The sequence below is a fragment of the Saccostrea echinata genome, unplaced genomic scaffold, assembly GCF_033153115.1.
Source record: "Saccostrea echinata isolate AGI-Se365-2 ecotype Australia unplaced genomic scaffold, CSIRO_AGI_Sech_v1 ptg000054l, whole genome shotgun sequence".
In the NCBI taxonomy this organism is placed as follows: Eukaryota; Metazoa; Mollusca; class Bivalvia; order Ostreida; family Ostreidae; genus Saccostrea; species Saccostrea echinata.
The window spans coordinates 5559036-5577424 of NW_026889803.1; the positions used below are offsets into that span (position 1 = coordinate 5559036).

General features: G+C 33.2%; 2 protein-coding genes across 2 annotated transcripts; one reads left to right on the top strand and one right to left on the bottom strand.

Moving 5' to 3' along the window:
- The first annotated feature begins 115 nt into the window (after positions 1 to 115).
- Positions 116 to 9505, top strand: LOC133205571 (uncharacterized). The gene is made up of 12 exons (XM_061341409.1): positions 116 to 261; positions 3654 to 3842; positions 3978 to 4106; positions 4192 to 4255; positions 4341 to 4486; positions 4570 to 4644; positions 4878 to 5027; positions 5135 to 5210; positions 5870 to 5964; positions 6134 to 6327; positions 7350 to 7510; positions 7887 to 9505. Exons 1-12 carry the CDS (start codon positions 171 to 173, stop codon positions 7927 to 7929), a joined length of 1413 nt encoding a protein of 470 aa, XP_061197393.1. The 5' UTR covers positions 116 to 170; the 3' UTR covers positions 7930 to 9505.
- A 7120-nt stretch (positions 9506 to 16625) lies between these two features.
- On the bottom strand, positions 16626 to 18071 carry LOC133172368 (neuronal acetylcholine receptor subunit alpha-10-like). The gene has a single exon (XM_061307240.1). It carries the CDS (start codon positions 18069 to 18071, stop codon positions 16626 to 16628), a length of 1446 nt encoding a protein of 481 aa, XP_061163224.1.
- Between the last annotated feature and the right edge of the window lie 318 nt (positions 18072 to 18389).

Sequence of the window (18389 nt, forward strand, 5' to 3'; positions counted from 1 at the left end):
CATAAATAAATACTGACGCTGAAACATAGTGTAGTTTGTTTTTATTTGAGATGTCACAAACAGCCAGCTATATTATGAAGAGTGATGTCAATTTAGGACATAAAATTTTATGTTGGGCTTTGACCTTTATTCCCGATTTCATACGCTTTAAGAAATAATACCGATGAAAGATGGGGTACGATTTGATTGTGGATGGTTTGCAGACCAAAGTGACTTTGCATGAAGATAAATTAACGTTTGAATCAAGCGGCAAAACAGAGAGTGAGTTAACTTGTTGTGAATACATATTTTTTAACCCTTTGAATGGATGTTTTTTTGGTATAAAAATGAATTATCTGAGAAAAAGCCTCTGAACAATGCTATATAGTGGTTAGTTAGACGAAGTAAGTTCATTTTTCAAAATATATAAATGTAAACATAGGTATGGTGACCAAAGCTTGCCATAAATTGAGTACAGATCTTGAAAAGTAAGAATTCTGACGAGTTACTATGTAATGATGTGCTTTTCTTTAAGGATTTTCTGGGTGGATAGTTCTCTGAAATGGTGTCCTCAAATTGAATAAGGTGCGATTTTTTTTAGCTCACCTCGACAAAGTCGAGATGAGCTTATGCTATACCCCCGACGTCGGCGTTAGCGTCGGCGTCCCGGTTAAAGTTTTAGGAGCAAGTCCATTCCCAAGTAACTATAAGCCCTACCTGGACCAAACTTGCATGAATGATGCATCTAGGGATGGACACTACCACACTTGCTTCGGATGCTGGATCTGACCTAGGTTTTCCAGATGAGTGACCAGATTTAAGATTTTAGAGCAGGTCATGCCAAGAAATCCCGTCCAGTTTTCCACAGTGATGAAGTCAATAAAAGTGTAATTGATGCAGATCACCCATATTCCCCTAACGCTGGCAAGACAACGGCAGCAGATTTGAGGGGGGGGGATCCTAAGTTTTCAGTTTTCTTAGTTAAAGAAAAATAAACTTCTACCCCAGGAAGTAGTCTCCTATGCCCTGAAAAAAGGTCCTGTCAAAAAACTTTATTTATTTTCAAAGTACGTAAAATGCCCCGGGCACAGGTGTTAAAATTGTAAAAATAGACTGGAAAGAAATTTAAAAAAAATTACAAAAGAAAAAAAAATTATATGTATGGAACTACAATTGACTAAGTTCATTTTCGTTGGTCAATTACCGATTTGATACCATAATACGACACGGTACTTCCACAACAACCAAATTCATCGTACCCGATGTTAATTTATACTATAGGAAATTTTTTTTTTAATTTAAACCCAGTAAAACTTAAGATCCCTACCTCAAAACTGCTGACATTAATTGCCTCGCGCACACCTCCCTGAGGAAAAATAACAGATTAACGCTAATTCGGCTTTTATTGAGTTCGCTCTACAGCTAGAATGCTTACCTTTTCTTGGCACAGTCCATTCCCAAGTAATTATAAGCCCTACCTGGACCAAACTTGCATGGATGATGGATCTAGGGATAGACGCTAACCAACCTTCTTCAGATGCTGGATCTGATATAGGTTTTCCACATGAGTGAATTTTAGCCATATTTTAACCAAATTAGCATGGACGGACGATGATGTATCTAAGGATGGACACTTCCAGACTTGCTTTGAATTTTGAATCTGACCTTCATTTTCCAGATGAGTGACCAGGGTAATGTTTTTGGAGTAGCATGTAAAATTTTCGCCTGTTATGATTAAACTTGCATAGATGGTGCATCTAAGGATGAAAACTTCCAGACTTGCTTTGGATATTGGAACTGACCACAATTTTCTTGATTAGTAAAGAGGTTAAAAGTTTTTGAGCAAGTCTATTACCAAGTACATGTAACTATAAGTCCTACTAAAACCATGATCTTGGAATGTACACTAATTAGAAAAAAAATATGATGCGTGATTTGCCTTACTTATAGATAACATTCGTCGAGGTGATCTTCGTAATCTCTGATTACCTATGTTTTAAAAAAAAGTCACTCATTATGCCTGGTGCCTTAGTTAATCATTGAGAATTTTTTTTTAAAGTAAGATTGGAATATTCGGCATCTATTTTTAGATGATGACACAGTAACTGATAGAGACAGACTTTGATAAAAAAAAATAATAATAATGTTTATAACAGTAACTGTAACAATACGAAATAAAGCTTTGTTTACCTATGTTTGTGTAAACAAAAAGTAAAATTAACAAGCATTTGGAGAGTATTGCATAAGCAATACTAGTCCCCTACCGCCAAGTGTAATCTGGTTCCCGTTAAAACTTGAAAATGCCATAATTCCGTCAAAAAATCAATGAAGCGGAACGAAATGCAAACTTCATCTATAACTCATCAAGGTAAAGTCACCTGCCAAAAATCCTCTCGATATCTGCAAGCGTTTAGAAAACTCTCGTATGAGAGAGAGAAATACAGAAATACACTGTATAGAGAAAAAAACTCTCAAATAAAATTTTCTTAATACGAAACGGAATTGGTATTTAAAAAACTAGTACATATATATGTTATAGAACTGAGAAAAAGTTGATTAATTGTAGTATACATGATGCAGATTTACCTACATGAAGGCTCATATTATGATTATGAACACCATAAATTGGTAATTTGATGTATGTACGAGGGTTGTCCTGTAAAATCGTGGACAAGTTTTCTATTGGGAAAATCATCACTACGTTCTAAAATTTTCACTACTCTTTAGTAATTTTTTTATCGATATACATAGCAAATTTCAAATAGACATATGCTCAAACAAACAAAATATGAAATTTTGTTATGCGTGATATCGCCTTATGGCGCACGGATGATAACGTCATTGATCGTGCGCCGTATGACCGTACCCTGTGCATATTCAAACATACTAAAATCGTTATTTTTGTCTATATTTTATTAAAAAAAAAAATAAGATGTACTTATATATGATAAATAAACATTTGCTGAAAATTTCAGCTTAGTACGCCCATTATTTTTCGATAAAAACGCTTTGTCCTCAATTTTACTGGACAACCCTCGTAAATACAAACAGCCAGTCTTGTATTTTGTTAATTGCATTTTCAATTTTAATCATTGTTTCCGATATTAATTTCCAATTGGAAAGATTCAACAATTTTAATCACGATGAACCAGAGAATTAAAAGCAGATATATTCGATAAAGTTGTTATTTTTATTTACGGTTGAACTTTTTCCATTTGAGTAAAACATGTACAGTTATTACATATTTGTGAAATATATGATCAGTAATTTGTGCCTCCAACTGGAATGGATTTTCCTCCATTATCAGTATGATAGTATTCTGATTAGCGCATCAATAGTATTATGTGCATTCGAAAATTGATCGTATATAAATGGTATCCGAACAAAGAACAACTAACATTTAGAGGATGCATTTATTTACTAAGTACTGTAAAATCACAAGTTTTCGTGGGATCAGATTTTTATGGATTGAAAAAATATTGGTTTTGGGGATTTGATTTTGTGGTTGGGAAGTGCTGAGTTATTAATTAACATTTTGTGGAGGACATGAATTCTTGGGTCTCTTTTTACCATGAAAACAACAACGAAAATTATCCCCAACGGAAATTAGTAATTTCACAGAATATAGAAAGAGTAAATCATTGACATATATGCTATTTCTTTGTTTCTTTCAGTCAGTTACCAGTTAAATGACGTCATCGGTTGTGATGAGGCGGTGAAGGGATGGTTTAACAAGACTGAGTTTACTCGCGTATGGCTTATCGAAAATGGTGCTTCAAATGTGCTGTTGAAAAAGTGCAAAATAATATCAGGAGATCAAAGGAAAGATTTTCAACAAGATTTGACTAAAAGGATAACAAATGGTTTGTTATCATACATTGTCTTTGTTGACTTTCAATTATATTGCCTAGTAAACTAAATAATAAAGTCCTGAGTGTAATTTTGTACTTAAATTTTATTTCAAATTTTGCACTTAAATTTTATTTCAAATTTTGCAGGAACAAAACGTCCCAAGAGAGTTTTGATTATGATAAACCCTATTGGCGGTAATGGCACAGCCAGAAAGGATTTCCGGAATATTGTGGAACCAGTTTTTAAACTTGCAGGAATATCCATGGATATAATATGTAAATACAGCCCACTTACTCGAATAAAACAAGAAATTCAGAAAATGAGGTATTCCTCACTCAGTGTATTTATCTTCCATTTCAGTTTCTGAGCGTGCGGGACATATGATAGACGTGGCAAAAACCTACGACATTTCTAAAATTGATGGGTAATGCTTTGTATTTGTCACTTTGAATATTGCTCACAGTTGTTCATATCTCAAGGACAATTCATTTTCTACAAATTTACACTAGAATTGTACTACTTGGTGGAGACGGGTCGTATCATGAGGTGATCAACGTATTGTTGAGAAGGAGACAAGAGGAACAAGGCGTGGATATTTATGATCAAAATGCAACGCTCTCCCCCTTGAACATTCCTATAGCCATGATACCAACTGGTAAATTTGTATTTCCTGTAATTTTTTTTTATATTTCCAGAGTCTAATGACCGAAAAATAATGATTTGATCTTATACTCCCAGGAACTGGTTGCGGGGTGACGGAAAATAACACAGGCTGTAAAGATGTTCTTACGGCTGCTCTCCATGTCGTTAAAGGTAAGGTACATGCACATTGGACATATTATGAAATATAGTTTTAAATGAGCGAAACTCTCTATTCCATTGTTGTAAAAATACATGTATACAGTGTAACATTTACTGAAACTCGTGAGATTAATCTGAATAAAATATATAAATTTATGTACTTTGCTCTTCGAAAGCTTGTATTTTTTCTGTGAAAATGTATAATTTTTCTTTTAAAAAAAACCCACGCTATTATGTATTTATAGGGAGAACTGTGTCATCGCACCTGCTGGCTCTGTACAACAATGGTAAACTCCTTGGATTCGGAGGAACAGCATGTACATACGGAATCTTGACAGATCTTTTATACTACTCTGACAGGAAGTTTCGCTGGCTCGGGCGATCGCGTTATTTTAGTACGAATAAACGACATTTCAAAAAATACATGTATATTCAATATTGTGTAATTTTAGAGTTTTCTGAAATTAATTTCTCATGACGATTTGTTTTCTTGAATTTATAGTTGTTCCCATGTGGATGTTCCTTTTCAAATCTCAAACAAATCGCGCTTTCACAGCCAAAGTCACCTATTTTACATCGTAAGTTTGTTATTTTGGACTTCTTAATCATGTACACGTATATGTTTCATGGGGAGGTGGAGAGGTTGTATTATCGTCTACAAGAGAATACTGAAGCATTGCAACCAAAATACCTGAGTTGCTATACCTATGCATTCAGTAGATACACGTGTATTCGCTACAAGAAAATATTTCCATATAATTAATATGAGATACCTTATGCAAGCGTATCCCTAAAAACTGATCAATACATTTATTCACAACTGATATTTTAATAGTCTTCATAGACAGGATTGGGAGTTGAAAATTTCTCAGTTACTGATATTTTATCCAATTATCTACACTTAATTAAAAAACACCGCTTGTTTTACATCTGGAGATGTAATGCTTACTAATTTTACGAAAAAATTGGCAAACAAATATGTAAAATTAATAAAACCCAAAGTAAACCATTTACTGTGCTTATTCTTTCAAGCATCATAGGCAGCCCTTTATCCTTATATTATTTTAAAAAGAGAAGAGAATCATTAACATTAAAGAATACATTTTTTTTTAATTTGATTTTTAACATTTGAACATGGCATCCTGCTATATTGAGTACCTAGTATTTATATTTTTATTGGAATTGATTTGTGCTGTGGATTTTTGAAGTTTCAATCCTGTGTTTATACATGTACCAGAGTTACCGAAAGACGCAATAGTGAGAGCAATGAGACGGAGATCTTTGTTGAAGACAAAAAGCTGTCAGGATATAGTTCTTATACTTCTGATACAGGTAAACTTTATAGTTTTCTTGTTAAACGTGTCCTTGTGGTATGTACATATGTAATTATGTATTCTTATACTTTAACAAGATAGCAATACTAGTATATATATAATCATAAATACTATACACATATGAATATAATGTACTACTTACGTAACTGTAAAATATATTCTTACAGTGATCTTCGACCGGAATTTGTGGAATATGATGACCCTAAATGGCAACGTCATCTTTGATGGTCAAGTCGTGTTTGACGTCCCTAAAATGTTTGTTCCTAAACCCACCAAGTTTTCTACCTTTCATTTTTATGGTGGATTTTCTGCTGGGGTTATGTTCAGGTTTTTCAAACACGTTGCTAGGAGGTCGCCAATGGTAAGATGTTGAAATGGAAGATTTGCACAAAAGTTCAAAGGATTCTCAGTATATGCTTCAGCGATTAAAACATACTAGTATTGGTCTTGTAGTCTTGTACTCAAGTTAGCTATAAACTTTATAAAATAATAGATCTATTATTTTATAAAGTTTATAGCTAACTTGAGTACAAGACTTGGGATAATTTTTCTGTTTGATGTTTGTTTATCAACCATCTGTTTGATTGTTATTCAGTTTTGACTTCCCCCAATAAAGGTGGGATTAAATAATAAAAACATCTTTTCAAAAACAGCAGGATAATTATAAAACAAATTAATATAAATCAGTCTTACAGTATGTAGTATACATTTTGTTCTCATCAAAATCATGCCAAACCCCATACCCCTGAGCTAGGGAAGGGCCACAATAGAGGGACAAAATTGGACATGGAATAGTAGTAAATAGGTAAAATCTTCAAAATCATTCTCATCAAGAACAATAAAGGCATAATTAGTTAAGCAATATAAGCAATCCTATAGGTAGTATAGATTCACTTTCAAATCTTGTAATGGAGCACAGTTTTAATACAATTCTCAAGAACAGCTGGACCTGTGCTTAATGCAAGATGTATGGAAACATTCTCATTTAGAGATCAAAGTTTTACATAGGACTATATATGTGGGAAAATCTTCAGAATATTCATCTATAAGAAAACATATCAAGCAAAATTAGACAACATTCCAATTCCATGTGAAGTTTTATTCCTGTCCCGTTGGGTTTGTCCACAGGAGTTTGAAATTTTATGAATAAAGTCAATAATCATCGATTGACCAAGCCATAAGAAAGAAGCGATGCTTCTTACCACCCCCCCCCCCTTTTATAATTAAAAAAAGCTGTAAGTTGGAGTGAACAAATACCGGTACTGTTTAAACCACATCAGTAATAATACGGTCTTCTCGGATAATTTTTCATCATTAATATTTTATAAGGATAGAAAAATTACCAAAATTCATTTTTTTAAAAATCAAATTAATGTTTTAAAGGAAGTCTCGAATAATGATTTGGAGGCACTAAATGTCCGAGGGTTCACGGTTGAAATGAAAGACAGTTTTGAGAACGAAGATCCAGAATTGACGTTGTTGAGGCGGCTGATACAGTTGGACGGAGAGATGTATGAGCTGGAATCTCCATCGTTTCAACTATGGTACGAAAAAAAATGGTTGCAAATTCAGTTAGTTTATAAACACTTTTGTTATAGGTAATGTAGTGATGCACAGGTGATATAGTGATGCCAAAACTTTTCCTGTGCGTGTGTTTGAACAGTTTTATAATATTAATACGACCTTTTATTCATTTTACTGACAAAGGTCAGGAAAAGTAAAATTAATAAAACACACACTCGTCACATTTTTAATCAAGATTCGAAAACTGTGCGAAGAAATTGTTTTTATGAAGAAAAAATTAAATAAAACAACTATATGTAGAAATAATGATGTGAACATTCTAATCACCTTTATACTCAAATCCTTTTTTACGGTGTATCTTTCCTTTCCATAAAAGTTTTTATTGCCTTTTTTCAGGTACAAACTGGACGTTGTACAGATCTTTTCCAGTTATCTGTGAATTACACCACTTTTAGCTTACCTGAGCTGAAAGCTCAGTGAGCTTTTCTAATCATCCATTGTCTGTCCGTTTGTAAACTTTTCACATTTTCGACTTCTTCTCAAGAACCACTGTGTCAATTTTAACCAAAGTTGGCATAAAACATCTATGGGTAAAGGGGATTCTAAATCGTTCAAATATAAAGGGTCAAGCCCGCTTCCAAAGGGAGATAATCAAGAAAAGGCAAAAAAGGGTGGTGTCATTAAAAATCTTCTTGAAGTTCTTCTCAAGAACCACTGGGCCTGAAAAGCTGAAACTTAATATCTGGAACCTTTCTTAGGAAATTAGATTCTAAATTTTTCGAATCAAGACCTCCGGGGTTAGGGTGGGGCTACAAAAAGGGGATGCAAGTTTTACATTAAAGTATATAAGAAAAATCTTTGAAAATCTTTCCAAGAACCACTGGGCAAGAAAAGGTGACACTTATGTAGAATCTAAATTGTTCAAATCATGGGTAGGACCACAATAAGGGATGACAGTTTTACTTTGAAATATATTTTTAGAAAGCTTCTTCTCAAGAACCACTGGACTAGATAACGTGAAACTTATGTGTAAACTTCGTTAGGAAGTTTAAATTGTAAATTGTTCAGATCATGCATATGACCCCCCAGGGGTAAGGTAGGGCCACATTTTTACATTGAAATATAAGAACAATCCGTAAAAATCTTCCTCTCTAGAACCACTGAACTAGATAAAGTGAAACTTATGTGGAAGCTTCCTGATTGTATATTCTAAATTGTTGAAATCATAGACCCTTGGGGTAGAATGGGGTCACAATAAAGGATCCAAGTTTTGCATTGAAATATGATTGAGAAAAAGCTTTGAAAATCTAAATTCTTCCCAAGAACCACTGGATTGGAAAAGCTGAAACTTATATGATGGCTTTCTGAGTAAGTGTGGATTCTAAATTTTTTAAATCATGATTTTCATGGATATAGGGTGGGGCCACAATAAAGGATCAAAGTTTTACATTGGAATATATAAGAAAAATATGAAGAAGAAGAGCAAGGTTCCGATTATGTATATGGAAGCATTGTTGGTTGGTGTAGATTCAAATATTTGAAATCATGACCCCAATGGTACGGTGGGGCCACAATATGTGATCAAAGTTTTGCATAGGAATAAACAGGAGGGCCATAGTGACTCAGGTGAGCGTTGTGACCCATGGGCCTCTTGTTTTATAATTGGTGTATGCCTTCATCGTACTTTCAAAATTGTGAACATACCAAGGACTTTCTGTATACATTGTTTATTTGTCCATATTCTTTTTGAAGAACTAGTTGTGACACGCCAAATCAGCAGAAATGAGCTTTACATTTACATTTGATAAACTAAGGTTATCATTTGTAAACTAGTTTATGCAGCGTAAGCTTCATGTCTATAATAAACATCTCCAAACCATAGTTTACACCCCGATCTGTGTCTCACACGTGTGAAGTATACTTATATGTATCTGTGAAAACACTGTTATTTCATACAGTTTCATAACTTTAAACTTCAGTTTACAGCTTTGTAAAGCGCTACCCCCCCCCCCCCCCCTTCCAAAAAAAATGATGAAGATAGTTTTATGTTTGAGAAACGTCTCTTGTTTTGTATTAAAATTGCAGATTTCTTTGTGAGACTCTAAAGTGTCCTAGTCCGAAATATCTGACGTTTTCCAGCGTTTTTCAAGATTTTGATATTTGACTGGCACTTTAAATATCAAAATCTTGAAAAACGCATAGAAAATGTCAGATATTTGGGCACGTCAAATATCAAAATCTTGAAAAAAGCCTGGAAAACGTCAGATATTTTTGACTAAAATTGTGTCCTAGCTATATGTAGTTATTTCATAGTGCAATCTTCCTTTGCCTTGCCACAGTTTTTGTATTTTATAAAGTGTATGTTATGAAGTCTATTTTTATGCCAGCATAATTATTTTGTATACCTATACTTATTTTTATACCTCTCGTCTATATTCTAGGATGTAATCATGTGCATAAATGTATGTTATATTAAACAAATGTGTATTGATAATTCATTGTTTGTTCTTTCTGTTGGACATGTAAATCACAGTGTAGAGCAAATCACTTCATATGTTTGATGAACCTCTCTCATAAATCCATGTAATAATTTGATTATACTTTAGGAGGACAATTTTTTGACTATTTAAAGATCCTGAAAAAGAATGCTCTCTCTATATAAAAATGTAAGAATTGCATGTAAAATATTATAGCTTGAACATGCTTTGTTTCTCTTTACTATAAACAAAAAGAAATGATTTTTTGCATTAAATTTAACGCCTGGTATTAGTAATCACACGTGTACTGTAGATTCCTAAATATACTCGAGATAAAAATAAAATAAAATTAATCGCTTTTATTTTTATGGTGCTTTAATGTATGTAAAATCTGTAGATAAATCACCCATTCGCGAATTATTGTTCTCGCGATTTGACGCCCTATGGCCATTTCGCGATATTAAGTACTCGCGTAAAATAACGAATCTACAGTATACATGAATAAAAATATGTATGGACCATTATTATTTTTTGGGTTTTGTAATTTTGTTTTAAAGGAAAACAATATGAAAGCACAAAAAGCATAGTAAGAACACAAAATATTCAATTGAATGTGAAACTATTTTGCATGCATAATTGTATAAGAACTGCAGGCCCGTAGGAAGCAATTTCGGTTTGGGGGTACAAGTATAAGTATATACTGGCAAAATAATGGAGGGGACACAACTGATAATTACCTTTTTACGAGGGTTGTGAAATTTTAAAATTTGTGAGAAAAGACGCACTTTTCCTAAACAATTTCACAAACGCTACGAATTACGTTTTAAATAGTCGGTGTTGTACATGTATTTAAGAAATATTTTATTTATTGAGATATTTAATTGAAATTTCTATGTAGTATTTAAAAGTATTTAAAAATGTTGATTATGGTGCATGCCAATATCTATCTTTATAATTTTAGTGGAAAAAAAATTAAAAATGTTAATGTTTTTCTGGGACAACCTTTGTATATGGCAAAATTATTAAGAGGAGGATGCATGCCTCATCCTGTAGTGACCTTTACCCCCGGTTCCTACGGACTGAACCGTTTTAAAATGTGGCCATTCTGGTAAACGATAAGATTTTGCCAGCAGTCGTCTTTTTCTTGTAATTTCCCATGAATCAACCGGACATGACATCATATACTTGTTTCATATCTGGATATTTTACTATTAATAGACGTTCATGGTAATCAAGAAACAAAGCTAAATATGATAAACGTGATGATTTTAACTTTTCAATCGTCAACTTCCCTTACTTATGCAGTAATATACAGTACCCTTATCACCTGCATATGAGGTGTATATCTCTCAGTTGATTCGATACGCAAGAGCATGCTCTATATGAACAGTTTCTAAAACGAGATAAGTCTGCAAGTTATTGACAAACAAGTTGATGAAACAAGAATATTAACAGTCTCGTTTAAAGTCATCATTGTGTAAGTTCTATGGTCGATACAATGACCTTACCAGCAAAAACAATTTATCAATTTCATATGCTGACTAACGTTTTTTATACTAATTGTTAGGCTATTATTTACACACTGAATTGTCGACGGGTTTTCCCGTTATTTCCCGATCATGACAAGGAGCACACGGCGGGTGTGACCGGTCGGCAGGGAATGCTCCCTCCTCCATGGCAATTGATCCCACCTCTGATGTTTTTGGAGGTCCCTGTTTGCTCTGCTCCCGATTTGTATTGTTTTTATGGATTTTGATCTTGAATACTGTTCGTTATCTCCATATTTCATGCATGTATACCACCCAGAATGCCTAGTAAAGCATAGTAAATCATAGCACAATAAAAAAAAATTACTAATTTTTCCATTGAAGTTTCCAAAGGAAACAGGAGCTTTTATTTTTTCTGAGGTGAAAAAAAAAACAAGATTTTAGAGAAACTTGGATGACTTCAGGAGTACTGTGTAACATATTCGAAAAGTGGTGTTAATCAAATTTGGGTGCTTAAAAATTTCTAGGAACTTTTAGAAAATTTGAGATCACATTTTACCATAATCAATATCATTAAAACGTGTTACTTTTCAACACTTTATACAACTATTTCTCACGATAAATGAAAGACTATATAGGGTTTTTTTTTTTTAAATTCTAGACAACTGTTTCATACGAATTGTTAGGCCATTATTTGCACAATAAATTGTCTACGAATTTTTTTTCGTTTACTTGATCATGACAAAGAACACATGGCGGATGTGACTGGTCGACAGGAAATGCTCACCCCTCCGTGGCACCTGATCCCATCTCCGTTTTCAGAGGTCCTTGTTTGCTCTGCTCCATGCCAAGAAAAAGTACGCATTCTAGTTTTAGAGCGAACTCAATAAAAGCGGAATTAGCGTTAATCTGTGATTTTTCCCTAGGGAGATGTCCGCGAGGCAATTAATGTCAGCAGTTTTGAGGGAAGGATCTTAAGTTTTACTGGTTTTAAATTAAAGCTATAATACTTATTATTTAGAAGCCTTTGCACCTTTTTTCCCTTTTTTTTTTGGGGGGGGGGGGGGTTCCATGCAAATCATATGCGGTTAAAAAAGTAAAATAGAAGAAAAAGAAAGTGAAATGAATATTTAGTAAACTAATTAATTGTTCAGTAAAAATTAGACGCCTTTCAAATTTTTCAGTGTTTCAATATCAAAATATTTTTTCCTAGTATAAATTAACATCGGGCACGATGAACTTGGTTGTTGTGGAGAAGTCTTCCGCCTTATTAAGGTATCATACCGGCAATTGACCAATGAAAATGCACTTAGTCAATCTAGTTCCATACATATAAAATTATTATTTTTTCTTTTGAATTTTTTTTATTTCCTTCCAGTCTATTTTTACAATTTTGGTACCTGTATCTAGTGCATTTTAGATATTTTGTAAATAAATGAAGGTTTTGACAGGAACTATTTTTTTTTTCAGGGCATAGGAGGCTACTTCCTGGGGTAGAAGTTTATTTTTCTTTTACTAAGAAAACGGAAAACTTGGATCCACCCCCTCAAATCTGCTGCCGTTAATTGTCTCGCCAACGTTAGGGGAATATGGATGATTTGCATCAATTACACTTTTATTGACTCCATCGCTGTGGAAAAATGGATGGGATTTCTTGGCATGCCTATAATGCTTCTTTAAAAGACTGTAATAACGCATTTTCACTTTCCCTGAAGTACGCCTTTTATAAGCTAAAATGAAGCATTTTTTCGTTTTCTATGCCTTTTTGGCATTCTATAATGCCTTTGAATCTCGAGTAATTACGATTTTTCACTTTGCAGTATAACGCTTTCAGATTTTTTTTTCTTTTAAGGTCATACGAAACGTTCCTCGAATATCTGTGTTGTATCTCTTCGTAATATAAAAAAAATTATATTAATTATTATCATCATCTCGCTATTTCTACACTGTTTTCAATATGTCATAAAAAAGAATTACGCCAAAAATTATTATTTTGGGATTTCAAATAATTTCCAGTAGCATTATGTAGGAAACACCATCATCAGGTATCTTGCACAAATGATTGGCAGGGTACCTCAATTTTTTTGTGAATAAAATTGCTAAGGAGAAATATTTTATTGATAAATTCTTGGGATAAATTATATATTATTGAGGAACGTGTTGTCTGACCTTAAATCTGCGTCGTCGATATTTTGCGTGGTATTTCATAGACCCATCTAAAGCCACTCTTGTCATTCAATACGATTGCTTTACTGCAAGTCAGAGTAAGCTCTGATAATCTCCAATATTGCATATTTGTGCATATATTTATAATTATTTTTTCCCCTGAATATTAATTAAAAAATCTATAGCAGAGACATACATAACATTTATTACGTTTTCTTTGTTTCTATAAGAAGAGAGAGAGGGGGGGGGGAAGAAGATGGAAAATAGGATGCGGACCTGGATTTCAACAACAGTTTTCAGTATTATACGGTTTAACGCCAAGCAAACCACCTGTATAGATTTCTTGAGCAGTGGCTTTTCCATCGATGAAGCATACAATAACATACAATATCAATAGTACAATATTTAACGCACTATATGATTATATATGCGGACATAAATAGAAATAATAAGATTTCTTTGGTTGAAAGTATGGGAATTAGCGTTGCAGCTAATGCAGAAAAAATACGTAACCCGCGTATGTATTTTTTCTGCAACAGCTGCAACGTTAATTCCCATACTAACAATCAGAGAAAGCATTTTATTGTTTAAATATACAATTTGACTTTCAAATCATAGGGTAACATTGTTGAAGGGAGCGACATTTCTTCAGTTATGCATGCATTGTCCAAGCTATGGTATATGTATCACCTTAATTTGATATAATTTGATTTTAAAAAAAAATAAGGATAACGCAGCTTGAACGTTAGAATTGTGTGTTTCGGCCCCTCCGTAAATATTAATTGTATATCGTCTGCTCTGAACAAGGTTTGAATTGAAAAGACGAATCAGACTTGGTCAAAATCGGACATGAAATTCAGGAGGCAGTGTGGGTGTTATTTTCACAAAATCCTCTGATGACTTTCTGACAAGTATTTCAGTGAGACCATTAAAACTAAATGTCAATCATAACAATAGCTTCAATATTTTTTCTAAATTTAATTTTTTGTATGTTCCAGAGTAAATCAACTTTATCCACAACTTCTCAATTCCCTTTACCCTATGCATTTTTTGCATCTCTTGTTTATTCAATTATGTATATACATTTTTGTCGCATTGTATATCCATTCCGCTATTTGTTTTTGTGAATTTTGTAAATGTGTACCTTTACAATTTTCTCAAAAGACTTCCCAGAACTTTAAACCTTTTCAACTCATTTACACTGGTTTTGTATTCATTAATTCACACCAGTGTACAGTATATTATTACACATGTTATCCCTATGTACATATTCATATTCTATTTGTTTTTCCTGTTTATCTTGTGTTTCTGCTATACTTTGTATTATTTTTTGTTGACACTTTGAACTATACTTTATATCCAAAATTTCTAAGTCATGCAAACAAATATGTGTATTTAGTGGTTTTTGAATTTGTCATAACTTTAGCAGCTACCGATTGCAGCCTCTTTTTTATGATCATACATGCTTCATACATTGGATTTTTTTTAGCAACATGACTCTCGAAAAAGCGGAAGAGGACCGATCTGGATTTGTCTTCCAAGCCGACAAAAGTTAGTGATGATGGAATGTTAGAACAACTGGTTCAACTGTTTTTCAAGTTAATTTTACAGAGAGATCACATAACTGCATTACAGTTATGTGCATACTGACGTGCTCATATTTATGTCTTATATTTTATGTTTTTTTTTCAAATGTATACTGTTTGCATATATTTTAGTTATATACAATATACAATGTATTTTAATTATACACTATAAATGTGTTTCGATTATATACTATTTATATGTTTATCTAAAATATATTTTTAGGAAACCCGTTCATGTGATAACACATTTTTTATTCAACAAACTTCATACTACATCGGTACAGAAGACATCTAGTTTTGGGGTACACTTGTTCAGAGCTCAAGGTCAAAGTTTGAAATTAACATATGACCATTTCTATGACCTACAGATTTCATATGTAGTGTAGAGATTGATAGTTTTTTCAGGTCACTTGTGTAAAGGTCAAAATCATTGATAAGATATTATGCTCAGACATTTTTAAAGCATAGTCCATGTATATTAATGGACAATGCAATAGTCATAAAAAGTTATGGACAGATTTTGAGAATACTTCTTGAAAGATCAAGGGTTGAAATTATTGATATAAGCATTCACCAATCTGAACAACCGTCAAGTCGAGAAAATTTTCAGGTTTTAGAACCATTTGGTCAACGTTCAATATTAAAGATCAGGATTGTATAAAAAGAGAAGTGTGGTGTAACAACATGGATAATGGCTTTTATTCTAGAAAAGTACAAATTCGTTAAAAGAAGACATTTCTTGAACAAAGGTCAATTACAAATGGTCAAGACTATTGAAATACAAGGCTTTACACTTCAAAGCTAATATGTGACTTTCATTTATTTGCTCTCTATCATACATGTTTAATTACGAATTTATGTCTGCTTGTGTACATGCACTCTCAAATCATAATGGATGATGGGAATATACGGCAAAGTTAAGAAGTACAATTTAAATTTTTCATCCATTCTACATGTCTTTATGACAATTGAGGTGCCTTGGCAATATACAGTAACATATTTCAGTGCATTAATGTAACTTTCCGTGTGCAAATAATTTGAGATTTTTGAAACCAAGTTAAGATTGAAATAAATTTCTTAAGTTCTTTTTAATAGAAAATTGATATTTTCCGACTCACAAAACAATGCATACATCCAAATGACTATTTATTTGCATTTACAAGATTTTAGTTCTCTCATATTTCCGAAAGATTTCAAATTTCCTTGGAATTTCATAAATACGAATCAGAGAAGCTATTCCAAAATAAAGCATGATTTATTTTCTCATTAAAAATTATTTTAACAAAAAGGAAAACAACAAAATGTATACAAAAGACAAAATACAATATCTATTAACGTAATCTATAATGTATACACTTTCTTTCAAGTGCTTTCATCGTAATTCTTTGATTCTGAGCACAAAATTCGTCTTCTGAAAAATCAGGGTTCATCATTTTGACTCAGCACAATAAGAAAAACAAACGTATTAAGAGATAACACAGTTATATAGAAAACAGTGAAGAATCTATCCAATGTATAGGCCAGCAATTCCCACTCATTCATCTTCTTGCTGGCATCAGAGAAGGCAGACTTGTCGGTTTCCATGAAGCTGACTCTGTGATTGTCTCGTCGCTGTACCTCTCCTACTTCAACCTCCCAGCCATCATAGACAGCGTCCTGAATTCCACTTAGAGCTGTTAGTTTTATACTCTTCCTATTCTTTTTGGCTTTGTCTACTGGGATCACGGTTTTCCTAACCACTTGGTCCTGATCTGCAGAATCTTTATTACCATTTTGTTGAGATTTGAAGCGTACAATGGTTTCTGGTGTGATGAACATCAGTCGACCTAGTCCATCAACTAGAACTCTTTTGACCCATTTTGGCATCTTTTTGCCACTGAGATCATGGTAGAAAAGATACACAACGATTGCCGACATCACACAAGACATGCAAGTGAGCAGTAGGGTTATGAGGAAGTAAATTCCAATTTTAGGAAAAAATTCAGATGATGATGGAAGTGTATCTTGAATCAGGAGCAAAAAGACAGTGACTGCCAAAAGGATATTCATGTGGAATGTTATCTTTTCTCCAGAGATGGATGGCAAAACGAATCCAGCAATGGATAATACAGTGAGCGCAAAGAAAGGCAAAATCATTGTGATTATGTAGAAGGTGGCCTTGCGTTTTATCACTAGTTTATAGGAAATGCTGGAGAAAGGTTCTTCACAGCATGTGTATAACTCTGTTATTTTAGTTGCTTTAAGACTAACGACTACCCACTCTTGATGATTGACAAAGGAAGTGAGATCTCCAGTATCAGATTTACTAAACACTTCTATATACTTGTTTGAATGTATCCATGAACCAAATGTCATAGTACACATTTGATGATCGTATGGAAACAGAGAAATATTCATTCCGCATGTCATTTGTACAGTCGTAGGAAACTGATATTGAAATTCTCCTGTGTTCGTTATCAAGGCTCTGTATTGCTTCATATCTGGCATGTTTGCAATATCATCAATACCTTCAAATAAAGTCACATCTGGGATCCAGATTTTGTCATATGGGACTCCTATCTGGGAAATTCCACCAAATTTAGAGGCATTCCACACGAAGTTGCAGTCCTTCCAGGTAAGTCTGATCCAAATCTTCAGTTTAATGGTCTCGTATTTTTCTGATAAATCCACAATTTCTCGAAGTCCTAAATCAATAGTTACATTGACAGCGTTTTTACCGCAGTAAGGGTAAAAAGTTGATATGTAGTTACTTTTAAACAAAGTCTTGTATAAAATTGAAGCAAAATAGCTCTGGTTTTCACTGGAAATGACTATTGGTGCTAAAGAAAGGAAGATGAAAGCCTTCAATATACATTTTGACGACATTGTTGGTTCTAAGTAGCTAAATTATCTACCTAAATTATAAAGTTGTGTATTTTTAAAGAATAATCTTTGCTTCCTGTTGTACAGACAGTTCCTGTTGCTTTAAAGATTCGACGATTTGTTGGTCAAAACTAGAAGGTTACTACCGGCTTACCTTTCATACAGGGTATTGTTTTTATTTTTTTTCCTTTTAGTATCTAATTGCATTTGTATTATATATTTCTTATCTATTTATCCTAAGGAAAATATTTTCTTTTCATTAAAATTGTTTTGAACGTTTTTAGATTTTGTTTCTGTACATATTTGCGATCCTCTTTCATG

Coding starts and splice junctions, on each gene's coding strand:
- LOC133205571 (XM_061341409.1), top strand. CDS start 171: ATGGGGTACGATTTGATTGTGGATGGTTTGCAGACCAAAGTGACTTTG. Junction 4,645..4,877: donor TGCTCTCCATGTCGTTAAAG/GTAAGGTACATG, acceptor ATGTATTTATAG/GGAGAACTGTGTCATCGCAC. Junction 5,965..6,133: donor TTCTTATACTTCTGATACAG/GTAAACTTTATA, acceptor ATATTCTTACAG/TGATCTTCGACCGGAATTTG.
- LOC133172368 (XM_061307240.1), bottom strand. CDS start 18,071: ATGTCGTCAAAATGTATATTGAAGGCTTTCATCTTCCTTTCTTTAGCA.